The following is a 20,475-nucleotide window of genomic DNA, read 5'->3' as shown; positions in this document are numbered from 1 at the left end:
ACAAATTAACCATGCAGCTCAGGTTCAAATGTTGTAGAAATGAACTAGCTAAACTGCAACACACTTAATGAACATGGATAATGATAGAGATATTGCACTGCTGTTCTTTAACAAAGACACTCACTGCCAGCTCAGTCCTTGTTATGGTGGCCTACGTCATCAGAGGTATAATACTCCCTACAACAGATGCCTAGCTAGACTGCACAACACTATTCCGCATGTTTCCGCAAGTTGCCGTGGGCGCCGCTATCAGCTGCTGATCTTGACAGCAAATAGGTTCTACAGGGACTAGAGAGAGACGTTTTAAAGCCTTCAAAGAATAGGTGCAGTTTTGACTTGTTGCCCACATGAGTACTGGACATTTTACACAAAACGGTCAAATTTTTATCAGATTTTAGCGACAAAACTTCTCCCAAATCTTCCACTGAAATGAATTCTGGGCATGTCCCACTTGGAGGAGGCCTCGGGGAAGACCCGGGACACGTTGGAGCGACTGGGAACGCCTTGGGGTCCCACTGGAGGAGCTGGAGGACGTGTCTGTGGTCAGGGACGTTTGGGAGTTCCTGCTTAGACTGCTGCCCCGCGACCCGGTTTCAGATAAGCGGAAGAAAATGGATGGATGGAATTGATGCTTAACTGAAGTTTTGTCAGGTTTATGGCAAAAGTGGGCGGGGCAAAATAAGGTTAATACTGGAATAGACAACACTATCACAATGTGTTGAGGGTTCACATCTTTGGGTCGGGTACTGATAGTAAACAAACTTCTCTGTTAGAACTTCAGCTTCAACTCTTGTAATATTTCAACTTATTTTAGATAGGCTGAGGTGGCTGGTGGTTCTGCTGCGGCGGTACACATGATACAAACTCTTCATCAGTTGTACAATCGTCATCATTTGCCCTTTAAGCGTTACTCCCATCTACTTTTCCAAACCATCTACTTTCTGGTTAGTTTTTTCCAACTTCAAAGAGCCGCGCATTAAGTGGCTGGAGCTTGTTTTTATGCCGTCTCCATAATGGTTATCACAAGAAAAGCCTTTTCACTCTTTTTATCATTGTATTCTCCGCCGACTCAAAGCCTCGTCGGCGTGAAATGGATGTGACCTCTGTGAATTGGTGCCGGTGGATCACGCTGACACACTTCTCAGGCAAGCACTCTTCCAGACACAAGACAAGAGCGCTAGAGAGGGCTAAGCAACAGAAAAAAAGAAGAAAAGAAAAAAATCTGATGAATTGAAAATCAAACAAAAGCACCAGATGGGCTCTCGGTAACTGCGGGGAACATAAAAAGAGGAAGAGATGGAAGGGTGGAGGGAGAGATCACCTTCTTCTCCGTGTTTCAAGTGTGCATATAGGGAGAAAAGCACATTTGCGAGGTGGGGCTATGGGTGGTGGGGGTGTGGCAATTCTGGATGACTGTGTGTGTGTGTGTAAGTGTGTGTGTCTGCCTCTGTAAGCTGCCATGCGCTGTGCCATTGCAAGGCGAGACAAGCAGAGGATAGTAAAGTTAGCCCTCGAATAAAAAAACATTAAAAAGTCAGCCAGTGAAAGCAGCTGCTACCACGGCAACTCAGTACCTACAGGTTGTTCTTCATTTCTGTCACTGTCTACAACACACTTCTCTCCAGCCAGCCTGCAAGATTCAACACTTCAACACTGCAAGGATGTGGAATCTGATATTTGGGGTCACCTTTTTTGGATTTCTAAGCTCATCCCTGGCGGAAATTCAAGGTAAGATTGTGTATATATGCTCTGATGTTGAGTGAAGCAGAGAGAAAAGGGGGTTAATAGAGCAGATACCGGCATAGCGTGCTCTCTGGCTCAGACGTCTGGCAGACAGCTCATATAGACACAAAGGAGTAGAGCCTCCGTTACTCACTGGCTGTCTCATGCTTTGGAGCACGCGGTAGACTAATTCATGCTCATAAGCGGAGGAGGAAGCGGCATTGTGCGGGCTATGGCATCCAAACCCGGCGGATTTCTGTTTTCTTTTGTTGTCTGGTGTATTGCTACGAACTGTGCCTCCCAAACCCGAATCAAACAGGTTCCCAAAAGAGTATCGAAAAAGGTTAACCTGAGGCATTGTGAAGAAAGACAATTAGATGAAGTGAATCTGACCTCTATTTAAAGAAAGTGAGCCCATTAATGATAAAAACAGGGTATGTCTACAGTGTCTACCCCCCAGAGACTGAGCATGTGCTTCTCCCCGGAGGCGTCCTTGGCATGGAAGAGTTGGAGAGCTTTGTGCCACTGTCTGTTTGGACGGGCTTGTTTATGGCTGGGAGTAATTGGTGACTGCTGGGGAGAAGGGTGATACAGTATATGTACGAGCTACTGTGCGGTATTGGGATTCAGAATATGTGTTTTCTAATACCAGTAGAGTTCCAGATTTTGAAAGGGAAGTTATGATTCGGGTCGCTACTTCCTTCCATTGATTGCTGTTCAGTTTGTGGCAAATATACTGCAGTTGCATGCGATATTTTGGTGGTATTGGACTCATTTGAAAGGTCTACACTTTGTAAAATAGGTTCACGCTGGAATTTTGAATCAATTTTTTTTCAGTCATGCCTTTGCAGCATTGGATTTGTGAAGCAATACAAGGCTAACCGTGAAAAAATAAATGAGAAAATGTTTTATAGGTTTAAAAAAATGTTTTAAAAAATGTCATTTTCTGAAAAAAAATTTGAGGAATTTTAAAATCTCATTCTTCTAATACGATGGACCTGGAGATGTGCCTATTGATTAGCCCCTTTTCACATCTTTACTTTCACATTAACCATTATCTGTGTGTGGCCCCAAGAGAAAAAGTTCCAAAAATGAGTCAGATTTCACACAGCTGCATTTTAAACCTTGCACTGTGTAAAGCTAAACATAAAAAACATCAAACTCATAGTGGTACAAGACGTTTTATAGGTCTTGTTAGCTGTTATGACCTTCTCTCTTGTAGCTTGTAACAATTGTATAATAACACTAGCCTTTTATTGGTTCCTTAAGTGTCATTGACGTTAGTTTTATAGCGTAACAGTATCGTAAAAAGGGTGTGTAGTTTTTTGGCGGCATCTATGGCGGCTTCAAATTTGTACCAACATCAAAGTAAACAGGTAAACCTTCACGTTCCCTTTCGAATCGAAGTGAAGATTGTTATATATTGCTGTTTATTCGTGCCATTTTTTGCTTAATTATCAATCGAACTGTTGACTTCCTTTGCTTTTTGAGACAGGTGGTTGCCGGTTCAATTCCCGTATCACTAAAAAGCTCATTCATAGCTCATCTACCTGATAAGATAAGACATATTTGTTAGAAAATGCAATGATTTTACAGTGGGATTTGACTGTAGAGACTTAGAATGGACTTAGAGTAATCCCTTTCCCTTTCTCTTGTACACGCCCATGGAGGCTGGACGCTGTATACTTCCTGCTACTGCTGCTCTGACATTCAGCTCCTTGTTGCAGCCTACACCCCTCCTGTGTGTCCTGGGGGTCCGGTTTCAAGGTGAGGGAGCGGGGGAGGATCTTGGACTTACAGCGGGGCCTTACAAAGAGGGCTTGTGCTGTCCTGGGCCCGTGCCACCTGACATTCTACTAGGCACGTGTTCAAGTCCCTGCTCCTACCGTACAGCGCACCAACCTGTGCATAAGCGTAGTACGTTAAAGTAGTGTATTTATACCTGGCTAGTGCTCAGAGTAGTGGTATCAGTACTGCAGTAGAACAATGATATGGAAAAAGTGGATGAAGTACAGATACAGAGGTAAAAAAGTGATTCAAATAAAGGTATCACATGAAAAAGTATGCTTAAATCAAGGTATTTCAGTTCCTCTTTTAAAATGTGCTTAAAGAGTACAAAGTAAAAGTATTTCATGCAAGTGTTGATCATTTGTAAACTGTTAAATGTAGTGATATTGATTAAAAATGATACATGTTTTGGTCAGCGGTAGCAAAACGAATCAACTTCTCGGTTTTTCTTATGAATTTTGTGTGTTTATTTTTGCTCAAAGTCGAAGCTTGACCTCGAAAATTTGAGTCAGGATGTTACCACGATAAAAATAACGCTCAAATCATATGAAAATAACTTTTTTTTTGTTATTTTCAGTCCAGTTCAGAAATGTAGTGGAGTAGAAAGTACAGATACTGCTCTCAAATGTAGTGAAGTAAAAGTAAAACGTATCCAAATGTGCTAATGTAAAATGTACTTAAGTGAAGTACAGATACCTAAAAATTCTACTTAAATGCAATACTTTACTACATGTACTTTGTTACCTTCTACCATTGAAGTCCAGTCAGGGAGCGACAAAGACGAGCCACCTTTCATGCTAGTCCCAAACCTGGAGAAAGTCATCGCTAGTAATGGCGTGGGACACTTAAAATAAAATACTGCTACTACTAAGAGTGTGATTTCCTGTTATGTTCTCAAATTAGATGATAAACCAATTCCTGTAGCTGTAAATCTGTGGCTATGACCAGTCTAACCTCATTTTGTCACAATATCAAGACCAAGCTGGGTGAAATGTCTTGCCTTATGATACAACAGCAGTACGTAAAGGGAAATGAACTGCTAACCTACAGGTCAGAGCTGAAACTCTTACAACTTTGCTGCAAATTTAGTCAGCAAGTATAAGCACCATTAGCAGTAGAAACGTGGATTACGTGTTAGTATTTGGGGAAAAAATAGCATAATAATACACGGAAATACAGTCCTTTAGCAGTACTGTATGTTAGTAATGATAGAAGTGTTTTTTTTTTGTATATTTCTACATCTCAGTCTTCATGTTTCACACACACCTGTTATGAGACATGCTCTGGCTGTGAAATGCACACAGACTTTTATTATAGGATTAAACCCGATCATCTGCGGAGCTTCCACACACACATGCGCAAATTAGAGCAAAACGATGACATCATTCCACATTAATTACACAGGAACAGACAAGTGTATTAGTCATTACATTAAATCAATAGACCGTTGAGCCCATTGTACTCACAGACCTGTTATGGGAGGATTAGAAATTTAAAGCCATATTAGCGTGTTAATAGTGAGGTTTGGGTGTTTTACGTACTCCGGCACCGTGTAGACGATGTCAGATACTGCGTTCTAGTATATCGTGATGTTGTTTGTTAAGATTTAGATGCGTTTCCAATGGCAACTAGACATGGCGTCCTGTAAAGAGTCTTGCCGATGGACGCAACAGCACAAACGATGTAAACAGTGTTAGTTACTGCGTAGATACTTTTGCGATTTTAGATGAAATGTAGTCTGGTATATCGCAATATCGTTCATTTACTCAAAAAACTGAATAACAGAACCAACAAACGTTTTGAAATTGATTCTGTGAACTGATCTGACATTGGTTTGTTAAGATTTAGATGCATTTCCGATGGCAACAAGACAGGACGTCCTGTAAAGTGTCTTGCTGATGGACAGAACAGCACATATGGGAGAAGTTTGAAATCAGTCGGTCTACAGTATGGACTCATATGCTGTCACCTCCAAAGAGAACCAGATAAAATAAAATAAAAAATAAAAATATATAAAAAATAGGCGTAAATGGAACAGTGTTTGGGTAATAAGTTGACATTTATTGATCTTAAATTGCCACAAAAAAAAATCCCAAATGTGCTTTTTATGTTGTATACGGTTTGGTCTTCCACTGTTGCATGTTGCTTTTTGGTGATCTATAAAATGCCCAAAAAATGAAATAAAATCATAAAAAAAATAATAAAAATGAATAAATAAATAGATAAATAAATAAGTGAATAAATAAATACATACAAATAAATAAATACATAAATAAATCATAATCTTAATTCATTTGTGATTCCTAAAATTGTCTGATTTTTGTGGAAGAAATGGGTTGTTGAAACCTTATATACTTGAACACAGGTTGCAAAAGCTTCAATGTTCATTCTATTTTCTCAATGCTTACTTAACTTTACCGTGTGCCTGAATGCATCCTGGAGAATGGGGCCCCTATGGAATCAGACAAAGGCAGTCCTTCCTCTGACCTTCAGGTAATGTTGTTGAGTGTGGTCATGTGATCTCCTGCTCCACCTGTCCCACCGGCCCGACCCAACATTGTGTACTGCTGACGCCGCACCTTCACATCGACTCCATGAGGGAGGCATTATGTGATGGATTTAAGGGCAGCTGATGTGCTATGGGTAAAAGGATGTTACAGTCGTCAGAGGCCATGTGAACTCGTACAATGGAGCCTCTGTTTGGCCGTGGATCCCGCATTCCTAATGGAGAAGAAAAAAAGCATGGGAATATTTTTAGTCATGTGAAAAATAAATACAGTATTGGCTGCTTAGAAGAAATATTATGTAAGTTTCTGTTCAGTTTCATTTTTTTGAATGAACAGCACATGTCAGGGATGGACGGATCAGTACTAAAAACACAATATGTCAACACTGACTGAGGTATTGAAAAGCATTCGTTCTCATTAAAAATATTGATACTTTGAAAAAAAATGCTTTTTTTTGGTCTAATTTTAATCCTTTTTGGAATACATGGTTTAGTTAAATTCAAGCTGTGATGGGGCAAAGATAATGATTTTTTACAAAAGATGATTTTCAATGCATTTTGATTGGTTTTGGATTGATACTTGCCGATATTACTTGGTACTGGATCAAAACAAAAATCCTCGGTATCACCCATAACTCTTCTGTCTTTTAAGCTGAAAATTGTCATAATACTATCTACCAGTTTCCTAGATACTTAAAGATTTCATTGGTTTGATCATCGCTCTCAGCACTGCATACTGTTTTTGTGTCCTTGAGCAAGACCCAAACTCAAAGCCCTACTATTAGTGTGCTAGTGTGATTATTCTAAAATGGCAATAAATAAATACCGACTGAGGTATCAAAAAAAAAAATTCTCATAAAAAAATATTGATACTTGGAAAAAAAAAAAAAAAAATAAATCTTTTTTTTTTTTTTTTTTTTTTTTTTTTTGTCTTATTTTAATGTATTATTATTATTTTTTTTTTTAGATATATGGTTTATTTTAGTTTATCTGCACATATATTTATTTTTTAGTAAAGTTCAGGCTGGGATGGAGCAAAGATAATCATTTCTTACTGAAGATTGTCACGATTCTATCTACCAATTTTACTAGATACTGATCATCGCTCTCGGCACTGGATACTATTTTTGTGTCCTTGAGCAAGACCCAAACTCATATCCCTACTATTACTTTGTCATGGTGTAATTATTCTTCATAAAACAGGTATCATTTGTTTGACTCAGCAACAAATCCCGTTGCTACAGAAACAGGGTTGTTGCTCATGGGTCTTCAAACATTATTATTATTATTATTATTATTATTATTATTATTATTATTATTATTATTATTATTATTATTATTATTATTATTATTATTATTGTAATATAATTATTATTTGTCAAAGCACAATTTACAAAAGTGATACTACTCAACTGCTACACGTTTATCTCTGAGATTCATGAATATTGTGAGATTTAAGAAGCGCTGGACAACACAAGTCAAACTCCGGCTCATGACAAAGTGCTCTTTACTTTGCCCTTTGCTTATGCATTGTGTCAGGCCATAGATGATATATAGTCGACATCCTTTCGAAATCTGTGACTGAAAAACAACCCAGGAAACCATTTCTCAACTACACCCAGAGTTCAGTTTAACTTAAAGGAAGTGGTTTTAAAAGAAGCCGTTTTATTAATGCTCAGGGATGAAAAGTACAAGCCGATGATCTCGTAGATTCTGGGTAAATGTCTATGAATAAAGCTGCCAAGTTACTTAATTAATACAAGTTGTTGCATTTTAAAGCACTAAATATTCTCAGTAGACATTAATTTACTGATGAAAAGACAAGCTCATTGGATTAGAACTGTTTTAAAATTGCATATGGACTACTGTAGCCCTCTAGGATCATAATACATATAGGTATAAGTATAAGTATAAGTACATCGGCCCTGTTATCAGATGGTTTTGGGGACAGTTCTGTTACTAATGCTGCTGTTTCTGCTGATGTTTCTAGTAGCACCTGTGTCCTAGTTCAGAAATAGTTCTCATTCTTTATTTAGCTCTTCCTAAAATGGTAATTGGTGGCCACTGGTATGTACATGTTTGCTCACATAAATGCAGGGAGTACTTTTTTTTCTTGGCAGTAAAAACCAAACTATGTAAAAATAAAGGCAAAAAAAGTATTAGTAAAATAAATAAACCCGGGCTGTATTTCTGTACAAGGTGATACAGGCAGCCATGACGGTACATCAGTTTGAAGTATTTTCTTTGTGTGAGTGTTGTGTTTGTGTTTTAATCCACCTCGGCACAGCTCTCTCTCTAGAATACTGATTAGATGAGTAAAGCAGTATGTTTTGGTCCTGCTTTAGAATAAGTTCATAAGATTTATCTATGTTAAAGGTGCACTATGTACTTTTCTAATACAGGGTCCGCCCCCTCCTAGGTCTCCATGGAGATATTATTGCTTCACTTAACTATCTTGCATTCATTCAACTACCATTACATACAATACAATTACAGTTTTTGCTCAGAATTCACTGAAAAGCTGTGAATGAGCTCACCTTTCCACAGCTCTGACCTGTCACTTGTCAGAAAGGCCTCACCTTCTTGTTTCCATGGAGAAATATAACTTTATATCTATAGTGTGGGACATTTTAAGCAAAGAGACAAGAAGAACTTACACAATGTAGCTTTAAAGCATGACTCAGTATATATCTAAGTGTAATCTTGGTTTGGACAGTCCCATAAAAAAATAAAAATAAAAAATAAAATAAATAAAGAAAGAAAGGAATAATAATAATAATAATAATAATAATAATAATAATAATAATAATAATAATAATAATAATAATAATAATAATAATAATAATAATAATAATAATAATAATAATAATAATAATAATAATAATAATACCTAGTCCTGTTATTTCCTATTTTGAGCACAAAAAAAAAAAATGTTTTGGTGTATTCCCCAGATTCACTTCTAAAGGGTGACTTACATGTGAAGCAGGTGTAACATTTTGGCAGAATTCCATATTAAACCTTTATACTCTTGCATTTCGGACCCCCAGGCTGTGCGGAGCAGTCTCCTAGGTTTCATCTCCATTCAGGTGACAAAGGGGGCTTTTGTGAAGTCACTAGGCTGGCTGTATAAAGACATGGCGTTTCCTGTGCATACTAATGAAGAAGCCTCAGATACATGTCAGCGCTCCACCAGGCTTATTGATGCTGAGCTAGGCTAGCTTTGATCTCACTGCTTTGGAACAACCACTGCTGTTTTTCACCCACCCATCGTGTTGCATTCAGGGACAAGCCATGAAGCATTCAGGTGTCAGCCGAAAGGTGTGGGTATGTGTGGGTAAAAAAGAGAAAGTCTGAACAAGAACTGGCAACCGCTCTGGTTACCCAACAGCCCAAGACTCCACATCCTGCCGCTGCAACCTCAATGTTTACCAAAGAAAGTTACTGAGAAATGTGAGATTAGCATTCGTACCTGGTGACTTTAGGTTTGCGAAGGTAAATTATATATCAGAATTAAGTTAGTATTTTGGTTTGCATGTAGAAGAACACCAGGTTGAAATGTCACATGGGAATCTATGGTCAAAATATTTTCCCTACTTTGCTCAACTTCCTTCTTTACGGTGACTAACTGCATTGAGGTTGTACTTATGTAAGAGCTGTATAGGAGTAATACCGTATTGAATGTGATGCAACGATCATGAGAAAGGAACAGCTATATCACAAACTTCTGCATAAGATCCTTCAAATGTTTGCATGATCGTTGTCACAAGGTTCAAGGCGTGTTAGCAGATGGGATCACGTCAAAAAATCACTTTAAGTACAGTTTGACCAGTGCATTGGCCTACTGGAGTTGTGTTGTTCTTTGGCAAGAGGCATCACCCCCAAACATATTAGCATTATCTAGTATAGCACTCAGCATAGTGTGGGAATGAAGTTGAAAAATAGTCTATATGATATTGAAAATTGAGCTCTGGAAATGCACCATACAACCATTGAGATCCTCGTCTGTTATTCTTATTAACATTATAATAAAATAATCCTCCAATTTGACCAATAACAGCATTGTGAATGGGTCAAATGCATAAAAAACAATCATAAAACCTATAAACTTATATAATTAGCTGCATTCGGTACTCAAGCTATCAAGGCTAATCCAGGAAGATTTAGAAACATTGATAAAAATACAGTCCCGTGCATTTTTTCCTATAGCCGTTAGCATTAGCCCACAAGAAACGCAAATTCTGAGTAATCAGAAGGGTGTGGGTGGGTCAAGTGCATAAAAAAACAATAATAAAACCAATAAACATTTATAATTAGCTGCATTCAGTACTCAAGCTATCGAGGCTAACCTGGGAAGATTTAGAAACATTGATAAAAATACAGTCCCGGGCATTTTTTCCTATAGCCGTTAGCATTAGCCCACAAAAAACGCAAATTCTGAATAATCAAAAGGGTGTGGATGGGTGAAATGCATAAAAAACAATAATAAAACCAATAAACGTATATATAATTAGCTGTGTTCAGTACTCAAGCTATCAAGGCTAATCCGGGAAGATTTAGAAACACTGATAAATATACAATCCCCTGCATTTTTTCCTATAGCCGTTAGGATTAGCCCACAAAAAACTCAAATTCTGAATAATCAAAAGGGTGTGGGCTGGTACTACCTCATCAAGTATGTTTACGTGATGTTAAGTCTAGTTAAAAGTCGTTGTTTTGTGTGTAATTACTCTCTGGTGATGAGACAAAATAAACATGTAACGACTTCAATATGGGGATTGGCTTTACCGCTCATGTGTATGCGATGGAGCGCTTGGCTTGACACAACAGGCAGGGACGGAGAATTCAGCGTCTATGGACTTATATTGATCTATCGCGTTTCCGTGGCGACACAAGTAAACAAGAACGTGTTTGATGTGAGGGTGCGTAGTGCGTGATGATGTGCGGTTACTGTCGGAGGATGTGTTTAACCAAAAGCTGCGAAAAACACAATCACAAGGGGATAGTCACATCTGCAACTTCTGCTTATCTGCACTGAGGCAAACAGCAGCTTCAACAGGATCCTATCATTAACTTCATCTTTAAAAAAACTATCTGAGGTGATCTGATTAGAAAAAAAAAGACATTTTGCACAGACGTAACATTTTCACGCAGAAAGAAATCCATCACTTTTGCAGCTTGATGGAGCGTTAACTGTTCTTTTCTTTGACTAAAAGTTATAGACAGAACGATATCATCTTTCTGACATAAACCTACATGTTGTTCTTGTGTTTTTTATGCTAGAAGTTGTCAGTTATTGCCCAAAAACACTGCATCTTCTCTATAATATTGCTTAATTCTGAAGTCATTTCGGTGATAAAGCTTCTCGAAGATGTTTTGCATTCTCCAAAGCGAAACTTGACTTGACTTTGATGGTCCTTTACGACGGTCAGCTAAGTATCTCCCCAGCAGACGAGGAGTGTAATGCTGACTGTAGGCTAAAGCTAAGCTACTATTGCTAATGTGCGCTCATTGACCTCATCATTTGCTGTTGGCCTTAAGCTGTGGAGTTGGAGGTGGCCCAAATCGAGCAGTTCTTTAAAAATGTCCTGCACATAACAAGTGTAACAAAAAGCCAGAATAACCACAGACGCCTGTACTTTCAGTTTTCAGTTCAGTTTATTGGAAGCTGACATCTCCAAGACAAATAAAAGCAGACCCACTGAGCTTGTACATGCTCCTGCGTCTGAGGAAAAGGGTGAAGTATTGATCGTGTTCCTGGCTGTACACAGGTCATGAGGTTAGTTGTTTGTTTATGAGTTCTGAGGAAGCGTCATGAGACAAGGTTTGTCCCTTAAGCTCTGCCATAGTTTTATTTCTGAACTGAAGTATCACAGACATGGTTGATTTTCTTCTTAAATAAAGACATTTATAGCCTTGGATTGTTTACCCTGGAAATTCAGTTTGAGTTTATTTTCTGTATTTATGAAGAGGTCCAAGTGAAGCAGCTGCGGAAACTTTCATTGTAACAGATTGGATTTGTTTGTTTAGTTGTAACTACCATAAATGGACTGGTGAGAGAAGTGAAACTGGAAACTATATGTCCATGCCAAAGTCTACGCTGTGCCTTTGACCAGACGAATCATTTGAATTTGGGAGTTTAAACACAACAGCAACTGGTGTCAAGTCACATGATTCAGAAAATATGAAATTACATTAAATTACAAAGCATCTATTTTTAAAAATGAGTCTGGATTTCTGTGTTGTAGAAGAACGAGACTAGAGAACTGTTGACCAAATCCTTTTTTTCTCACAATCAAGAGAAGGTTTAAGCCACGTCCGATCACACACACACACACACACCACATTTGTACATCGGTGAAGTAGTAGTAGTAGTAGTTCGAGCGCCAACGCTAATTTGGGTTGTACACTTATGAAAAAAATATCGTTAGGTGCATCAAGTTCCTCTTAGTTCCATAGGTCCTCTTGTATCATAATGTACAGCGTTAACTGATTGACTTCCTTCCTCTTCCACAGTGAACTCTCGCTCTTGCAGTTATGCCGGGGTCTTCCTAATCGAGGGGCAGGGCCGTCACATGCTCAGCTACAGCGAGGCGACAGATGCCTGTGAGCAGCTGGGCACTGTCTTGGCCAGTCCGGAGCAAGTGCAGGACGCGTACAGCAAAACCATGGAGACGTGCAGGTGACAACACGCGCTCAGCACTTTGATACAAGACCATAATAAAGTTGAAGTCCAGTTAACCTCCAAATAGTATTGCTCAAGTGTGTATAGAAAGTAGTTATCCAAATAACTCCAAAATATAAAATAAAGTTACTGTTTCCATGTATCAAGGCACTCACTTTTAGTACAGGTCAAAGTGGTCACCAGATGTACCAAAACTCTGATCGGTGTCTGATTTTTTGAGTTGCAATGTCCGATAAATTGTTATATCCTGCAGAATATTGGGTAAATTTATGTTCAACTGTTTAATATAGCCAGCATTCTTCTATTATATTCAGAGTTTTCATTCAGAGAAGCAAGTCCACACTGTGTTACTGAAGGTTCCCACCCCCCGCCCTCCAAACAAATGCTTATGTTGGGTTAATCAACTAATGACTTAATGTATCCAAGTGAATTAATGAGGGACTAATCAACGACAAACATAACAACGAAAACTGAAAGCTGAAAATCTGCTGTTGTGTTTAGAAATGGCTGGTTGAATAATGAGACAGTGGCCATCCTCAGACATACATCTCACGGAAACTGTGCCAAGAACCTCACAGGTCTCATAATGAACACTCACGTGACTCTAGATCAGCAGTTTGACGCCTACTGCTTCAACCAAACAGGTAACACTTATACGGAATGTACACAAATGACTGTACGACCTCATAAATTACTGTGTTTCTCTATTTCAGCTGGTCCAGAGGAGGACTGTTCACAATCTTATTCAGGACCTGAAAGTTCTAGTGAAGCAGGTGAGTAATCTCCATCTTTGAGTGTCTTCAAAAGCCTTTTAGATGTCCGCAGTCCGCCTTTTGCTTGTCTTCATCGAGGTTGTTGCTTGGAATGTTCGTCAGTGTGGTATTAAACATATGCCTTATATTGTTACCCAGGTAGTCTATCCATATATCTGAAATGTTAATGCCGTATTATGAAACAGTCCTGCTAAAGCTATAGTATCTCCATGAACACAAGCAGGTGGCCGGTCCATCTTTAGAAAAGTTACATGAACGCTCTTTCTGTGTGGAGTTTGTGTGTTCTCCTCGTGTTTGGGCGTGTTTTCTATTGTTGCTCTGGTTTTCCCATAAAAACGTGCACAAAAGGATAATCCCTGACTAAACCATATATGCTCCTAGATGCTGCTCTGCTCTCACCCGACTTTAAGAGTGGGTACAGAGAACAGTTTTCAGTATGGCAATCCCAATAAAACTGTGTGTAAAGCGTGTCAGCACCATAGACTGTACATATAAATGGACATAGCTAACCTGCTAGCCGCTGTGTTCCAAATAGGAAGTGGTCATGTAAGTGAAAAATTGTCACCCCTCTCTCTGTAACTCAGGGGCGTCAGACACATTTTCAAGGGCCACATCAGCAAAATGGCTGCCGTCAAAGGGCCAGAAGTAAAATAAATGTAACTACTTTTTATACTTGTTCATTAACTGTTTCTGTATTTATTACTTATTCAAGTTACAAATATTGCATATGCATTTGCAAAGATGTAAAAATATGGCTGTGTAATTGCGTATCTACTGATAAAACAGCATTTTAAGACCATCATACCTTTTAATTTACCCTGTTGAGGGCCACATAAAATGATGTGGAGGGCCACATTTGGCCCGCGGGCCTTGAGTTTGACACATGTGCTGTAACTGCTGCAGTGAGCCTCATCATTTTGGTCTTAAAACATTCATATTAATACCCTCTACATGACCCTGTTTTTTTGATTTTGCTATTGTGTCCGTAAATCCAGAATCAGGCACCTTCTTTCCCCAAAGGCGGCTCCACTAGCTACAGGTTTGATTGACAGCATCGCTAAGCGTCCGCTGCTAAACCACTGGTGCGGGGGCATCAACCTCGCTCCGGATTGGCTCTTTGGTTGCTATGACACTCGAGGTCGAAATTCCAAATATGGGACTCGGCTCCAAATTCTTCCCTATAACTGCTAGCCTCATCACACTCACTTTTTATATAGTCTATGATCAGCAGATTATTGCAATACATAGCCCATTCATTTATATTATAATGACAGCATTTTTAGAGTTGATTTTATTTGCACTACAATCAAGTTCTACCATAATATGATTTGATGTGCAAGGTCTTTATGACTCATTATTCTCCTAATTATATGACTAAGAAATTTAAGCAAATACCACTGACGCATCTAATTGTATGGAAGAAAACCCTCTACTTTCATCAGATTAAAATAATGAAAGTAATTTTGAGTGTAATTCTCTTCCCACGCAGGACAATTATCAACTCCCGCAGACACCGAAATCCCAACTTCAGTGGAAAACTACTTGGAGAGCACGGCTGCATCCGAACTGGACAAAGAAGGCGAAGAGGTCACGATTCTCGATGAGGGTCACGTATCCACGACGCTGGTCACGCTGGAGAACATCACCCTCACCCCGGAAACAGGATCAGGGATGCAGCCCACTGGAGCGGAGGATGACGTGGAGGTCTTCACCACCGCCCAAGTGAACGAGCCCAACATACTGCTGCCCGGTCACGAAGAGGACAAGACGGAATCAGAGTCCAAAGGGGATACCACTGAGAGTAAGATCTGTGTATAATATTGTAAGGTTAAAATCAAGACAAACACGTACGGTTAACTGCGATTTGAGTGGTTTGAATTTGAGTATCACTAAATCTACATCAGATCTGAATTATAACAATGAAAGTATGACAAAACTATGACTAAGTCTGAAGAGGAGGACAAAAGTGTGAATAGCATTGCCATCAAAATCCAGATAGCAGTACATAAATACAAACTAACAACATTTCTAGAAAGACAGTACTTCCAAATACTTCCTCTTGTAAGAATACTCCTGCCACGGTGATGCCAGAGTTTGGAATGTAGAAGATATAAAGCTCGCAGTTTGCTTGGCTCTAACTAAAAGCTGTGCATAATTCAATCCGGTGACTTGCTCTCGCTCAGACAGAGAAGCAACAGGTTTTGGGAGGACAGAAGACGCCCCCTTGTGTTAGCCTAGGGAGCACACATTTTACAACTGAAGCTTCTTTTCATTGATTTTAGAGAAGCGAGAGGCTGTCCTGCTTTTGCGAGACAATTTTAGTATTAAATAAAAGCTGAAATTAAAAACTAAAATAAAGAAATACATGAAAACACAGTATTTCATGTCACTTAAATCATTTTTTGACATAGACACATAGAAGTACCATTGATTTTTTTTTATAATTACATGGCTCAAAGTGCACAAAACTGCTCAAGTATCAAGCTCAAAGACAAAATGACAGTGTTTCATGCCCACAGCAGGAGTTAAACTTAAACTTGTGCATGTGAATGTCTCTCCCAACTCTTCTCCTCATCATACTGTGTAACAATTTAACCTTTTCTATTACTTTCAGTGGTTCCACACTCTCCCGGTAAAGGCCGCATGAACCCGGTGCTGGACGAAGGCCCTAAACATAACTCACAGGAAAGCGGGAGCACATCTAGTAAGTCTTTTATATGAAAAAACACAAAAAATACAATAAAATCTACCTCCCAGCGCAGTTTTTGTTCAGTTGTACTGGTCATAACTCGTTTGTTTCCTCTCTCGCAGACTGGCTGGTCGTAGTGGGTGTGATAGTGGCGGTGGCGGCCATTCTTCTGGTGTGCGCGGTGGTGGCCAAGAGGAACACGTAAGGACCCACAGTGCTGTCATGTGTCTTTGTTATGCACTGTAAATACTGCACTAGAGGGGCATTGTGTTTTTTTATGTTCCTTCAGAGGTAACAACAAATCACTGACTCGGGTGACGAAACTGGTTTGTTAATGTTTTACGGTAGGAAGGAGAGCAAAAGTGGCCCTTGCTGTCGTTTTCAAAGGATGATTTAGGGTTTATGGGGTAGTGGATACTTGCAGTATTTAAAGGGCTTGCACCAGATTTTGAACAAAGAGGCAAGAACGTGTTTTACATGCGCCTGATTGTCCCTGTCACTGGCGTTTCTATCAGTTATTACACAAAACATGCTTTGGAAATGTACAATTTATGCCTTTTTGTCTGTTGTATCTGCATTTGAAGAGTTAATTTGCAAAAAAACCCACAAAAAAAATAAAGTGCCGTTTGAAAAAGTCCTCAGAGGCTTGTAATTTACTCTTAGTATAGTAATATTCTCAAAAGCCAACTGTATTTTACTGCTTCCAAAATATAATTATATTCCTTCTTGATTAAATCCACTATACATTTTTTATCATTGCTAATATCTCTAGAACTTTTTGACAGTTTTTCAAAATGGAGACATCTGTTTTTGCATTGAATTCTTTATTTATAGTACACTGCAGAGTATAAAGGAATTTTTTTTAACTAGAAGAATTATAAAACAAAACCATAAGTAATAGCAGGACCTTAACATTTGCAGAGTTTTTAATACCGATTATAATCTAAAGAGAAAAAAAAAAGAAAAATACATTTTTACTTTTACGTTTTTAGTCATGTCACTGTGTTTTGTTTCATTCACACATGTTTGAGTAACCTTTTATTATTAGTCTGTCTACATCTCCCAAGCTCAAAATGCTCTGTTCCACCTTGTGATGTCATGAAGCAGTAGTTTTCAAGTTAAGAGCTACCTACCTTTTTTATCTTTAGTTCAGTAGAGATTGACAAGGGCAGGACAGGGCTGAAATTATCCAAATGATTCTAGCGAAGGTGCATTGAGTTTAAAAACACAGTTGAGCACTTCCTGTATTACCACATGATGACATCACAAGGTGGAACAAAGTGTTTTCAGTTTGAGATAAGAACTCAGCCTGTGCAGGGTTTGCGTGTAAAACATAACTTTAGGTGTGTTTGTGATGAGGAAAGAACATTATAATAACATAAATCAGAAAACAGACTAATATGGGCCCTTTAGCAATTAACTAATTCTAAAATAAATGAAATATATTTGAAGGATATGTGTGTCAGATGCATAAATCTACTAGATATTCTTCTCATTATCAATCATAAAATTACAACATACAGACACGAGCGAGCAACTATGGCTTTGCTCAAGGACACAAGAAAAATATCCAACACCTGTCGTCAAAAAACGTCATTGGTTGAGCCGTCAGATCCAGCTCCCACAGATGATTACTGTTGTTGCGTCCTTGGGCAAGACACTTAACCCTCCTCGCCCCAGTGTCTGCTTACACTGATGTATAAATGTGTGTGTGAACGGGTGCGTATTTCCTTGACGTAAAGCGGTTTGAGTGCCTCGAAGGTGGAAAAGCGCTATATAAAATTTGACCATAGTCACAAAAATAAATAAACCAAAAATAACATATTGCTCTTGCTGTGTCCTTCAGCTTGTGCGGGAAACAGCAGACCCTCATGATCACCAAAGAGGGCGGCGAAGGCAACGGAACGGCCATGTCCGCCTCCAGCTCACACGCCCAGGAGAGAGAGCAGGAGATGGTCACGCTCATGAACAAGGAAAAGATCCAAGAGAACGGCAACACAGAGGAATTCACCGTCATCACGCTAGAGGAGTCTCCAGACAAGGACCAGACCGCCTGAAACACATCACACTCAACGCTGGGGTTGGGGGTCCGAGACGTCGTAAGGGGCCATTCGGTGGTCAGCACTGAATGACCGAAGTGGGAGTGTTTGTAAATTGTTCCGAAAACCTCGCTGTGGGACTGCCAACTGAGCGGCGGTGTCAAAAAACATCATGCATTGTCGGATTATTTTGAATGCATCTGTAGAGGGGTGTGCTATGAATGTGTAGTGTGTTTTTTGTGTTATTATTACCATGGTGATAAAAAGGAATGGTCAGAAATTAAGATGATTTAAAAAAAAAAAAAGTCTAATATGGGACCAAACAATGACTTTTAACAGTTCTTTCACTCTCTTTTGTCTATTTTGTAGCTGTATGTGCCCTGACTTGACCTGTGGATTTGAACCCTCTATATCTTTTAATTTATGCCATTTTCTGAACCCCGTTTTTCCCGTTTTGTATATAAAGTGAAATGTAAATGAGATGCCTTAGCAATAACCGCCAGCTGTGCTTTTGTTTGGTAGAAAATCCGTTTCAAACAAAGGAATGTGTCACGTTGGTAAACTTATTTAATTAGAAGTAGCAGTGGAGGTTGGATTTCGCAATAGATGAAGTGAATAGCAATCATGTTTGTATCGCATCCAAAACTGTGCAACTGCAGCACCTTCTATGTCCAGGTCATGGCATAACAATGTTGTATTATTTAAAACAAAGGGTATGTTCCCCAGCGTGAACCAATGGTGATCAAGGTAGTACAATCTGTGTGTACAAAGTCAATGAAAGAATGTTAGCTTGGTTTTATTGTAGCCTAATCCATTTTTTATGATGTAAATGAGCTAGTCTTTTATTTTGAAGGGGATATTTTGGGTGATATAAGCTTATGTAAGTTATTCAGTGCAGTGGTCAGCGACTATCTGGCTTGGAGGAGCAGACGCAGCGGCCAGTGGTGGAACATAATGAAGAAAAAGTAGTAAAGTACTGTACTTAAGTAAAAACTAATCATCTGTATCTGTACTTTACTTCAATACATTTTTACGTGCGTATTTTTTCTTTTACTTAAGTGTTTTTATTAATGTCTGAGACCTGCTGAAAAGGCTGAGGGGTTTATGTTTTACGAGGTTGTAGCTTGAGCAAACAAAAATGTACAAATAAAAACAGCTAGAAAAAAAATAAAATAAATTGTTTCTGTTGAATAAAATAAGCACAAATCTTTATCAAAATCATTACATTTAAAGCTTTATAAGACCTCAAAATGTGTGTGAAATACTTTTACTTTTCATTGTTTAAGTACATTTTTAAACAGATACTTTAATACTCTTAGTTAAGTTGCATTTTCTTGTGATACTTTTACTTTTACTTGAGTTTTTGTTGCTCCGGTATCTGTACTTTTACTTAAGTAACAAAACAAAAACGAATACTTCTTCCACCACTGGTAATCACACAATATTTGTAGAATGGAAAGAATTTAATCTGACGTGGTTTCAGCAAAGTAACGGATCATTTAAGTTCAAGTAGAATCATATAAATGTGACCAAAATCTGGAGAGAACATGTAATCTGTTTTGTATACGAGTGCTCAAAACTGAAACGAAAAACAATGCTTAAGATATGGTCAAAATACATGCCAAAAATACTCCCCAACTTTTTCGTAATTGCACTTTTATTGTTGTTTATTGACCGTTCTTATTCCTTACATGATCTTGCATAAAAATATCATTGACGATTTTGCTCTAAAAAGCTGCATCAAGTCTCGAATCTGCTCCTCCAAACCGATCTTAGTTTACTACTGATTCTCGATTCTACTGTAGTTACATTCTCCCAAAACACTGGACTGTCCCTTTAAGGTATCTGTAAAGCAGTGAGTGACAGCGGTTTGGCTTTGGATACAAGTAACCGGCCCCAATGATAATGAGGGGCCCCTGTGCTGTACATAGAGCAATGTCCAGGGCTGCTTCAAAAGAAAGACTGATCCTGTCTATGTGTGCGCCCACCCCACGGACTCCCTCTATCCCTCCCTCTCGATGAAAGACGCTTGTATACTCGCACGCCTGATGATATGCCAATCTCTTTCACACATGCAAAAAAACATCCCGTTACCGTACATCGTGTCATATGAAATATTCCATAGACTTGTTTGTAAAGCTTTTGCATTTGACCCTAAGAGGAAGTAGCAGATGTTTTAGTGCGGGCAGCTTTTATAGGTTTTAAGTTGTCACTGAAAAAAAAAAAAAAAAAAAAAAGATTTGTAAAGATCCCAATGAAATAAATGTGTAATGGAC

General features: G+C 38.7%; 1 protein-coding gene across 1 annotated transcript; it reads left to right on the top strand.

Annotated features, from left to right (window-relative positions):
- The first annotated feature begins 1,347 nt into the window (after positions 1-1,347).
- cd44b (CD44 molecule (Indian blood group) b) lies at positions 1,348-20,475 on the top strand. The gene is made up of 8 exons (XM_033967436.2): positions 1,348-1,728; positions 12,530-12,695; positions 13,200-13,342; positions 13,412-13,471; positions 14,961-15,272; positions 16,086-16,175; positions 16,283-16,361; positions 18,007-20,475. The coding sequence occupies exons 1-8, from the start codon at positions 1,662-1,664 to the stop codon at positions 18,215-18,217; spliced, it is 1,128 nt and encodes a 375-aa protein (XP_033823327.1). The 5' UTR covers positions 1,348-1,661; the 3' UTR covers positions 18,218-20,475.

The sequence above is a fragment of the Periophthalmus magnuspinnatus genome, chromosome 6 (assembly GCF_009829125.3).
Source record: "Periophthalmus magnuspinnatus isolate fPerMag1 chromosome 6, fPerMag1.2.pri, whole genome shotgun sequence".
Taxonomy (NCBI): domain Eukaryota; kingdom Metazoa; phylum Chordata; class Actinopteri; order Gobiiformes; family Gobiidae; genus Periophthalmus; species Periophthalmus magnuspinnatus.
The sequence above is the reverse complement of the archived record's forward strand: the minus strand, read 5'-3'. Positions and strand labels throughout refer to the sequence as shown.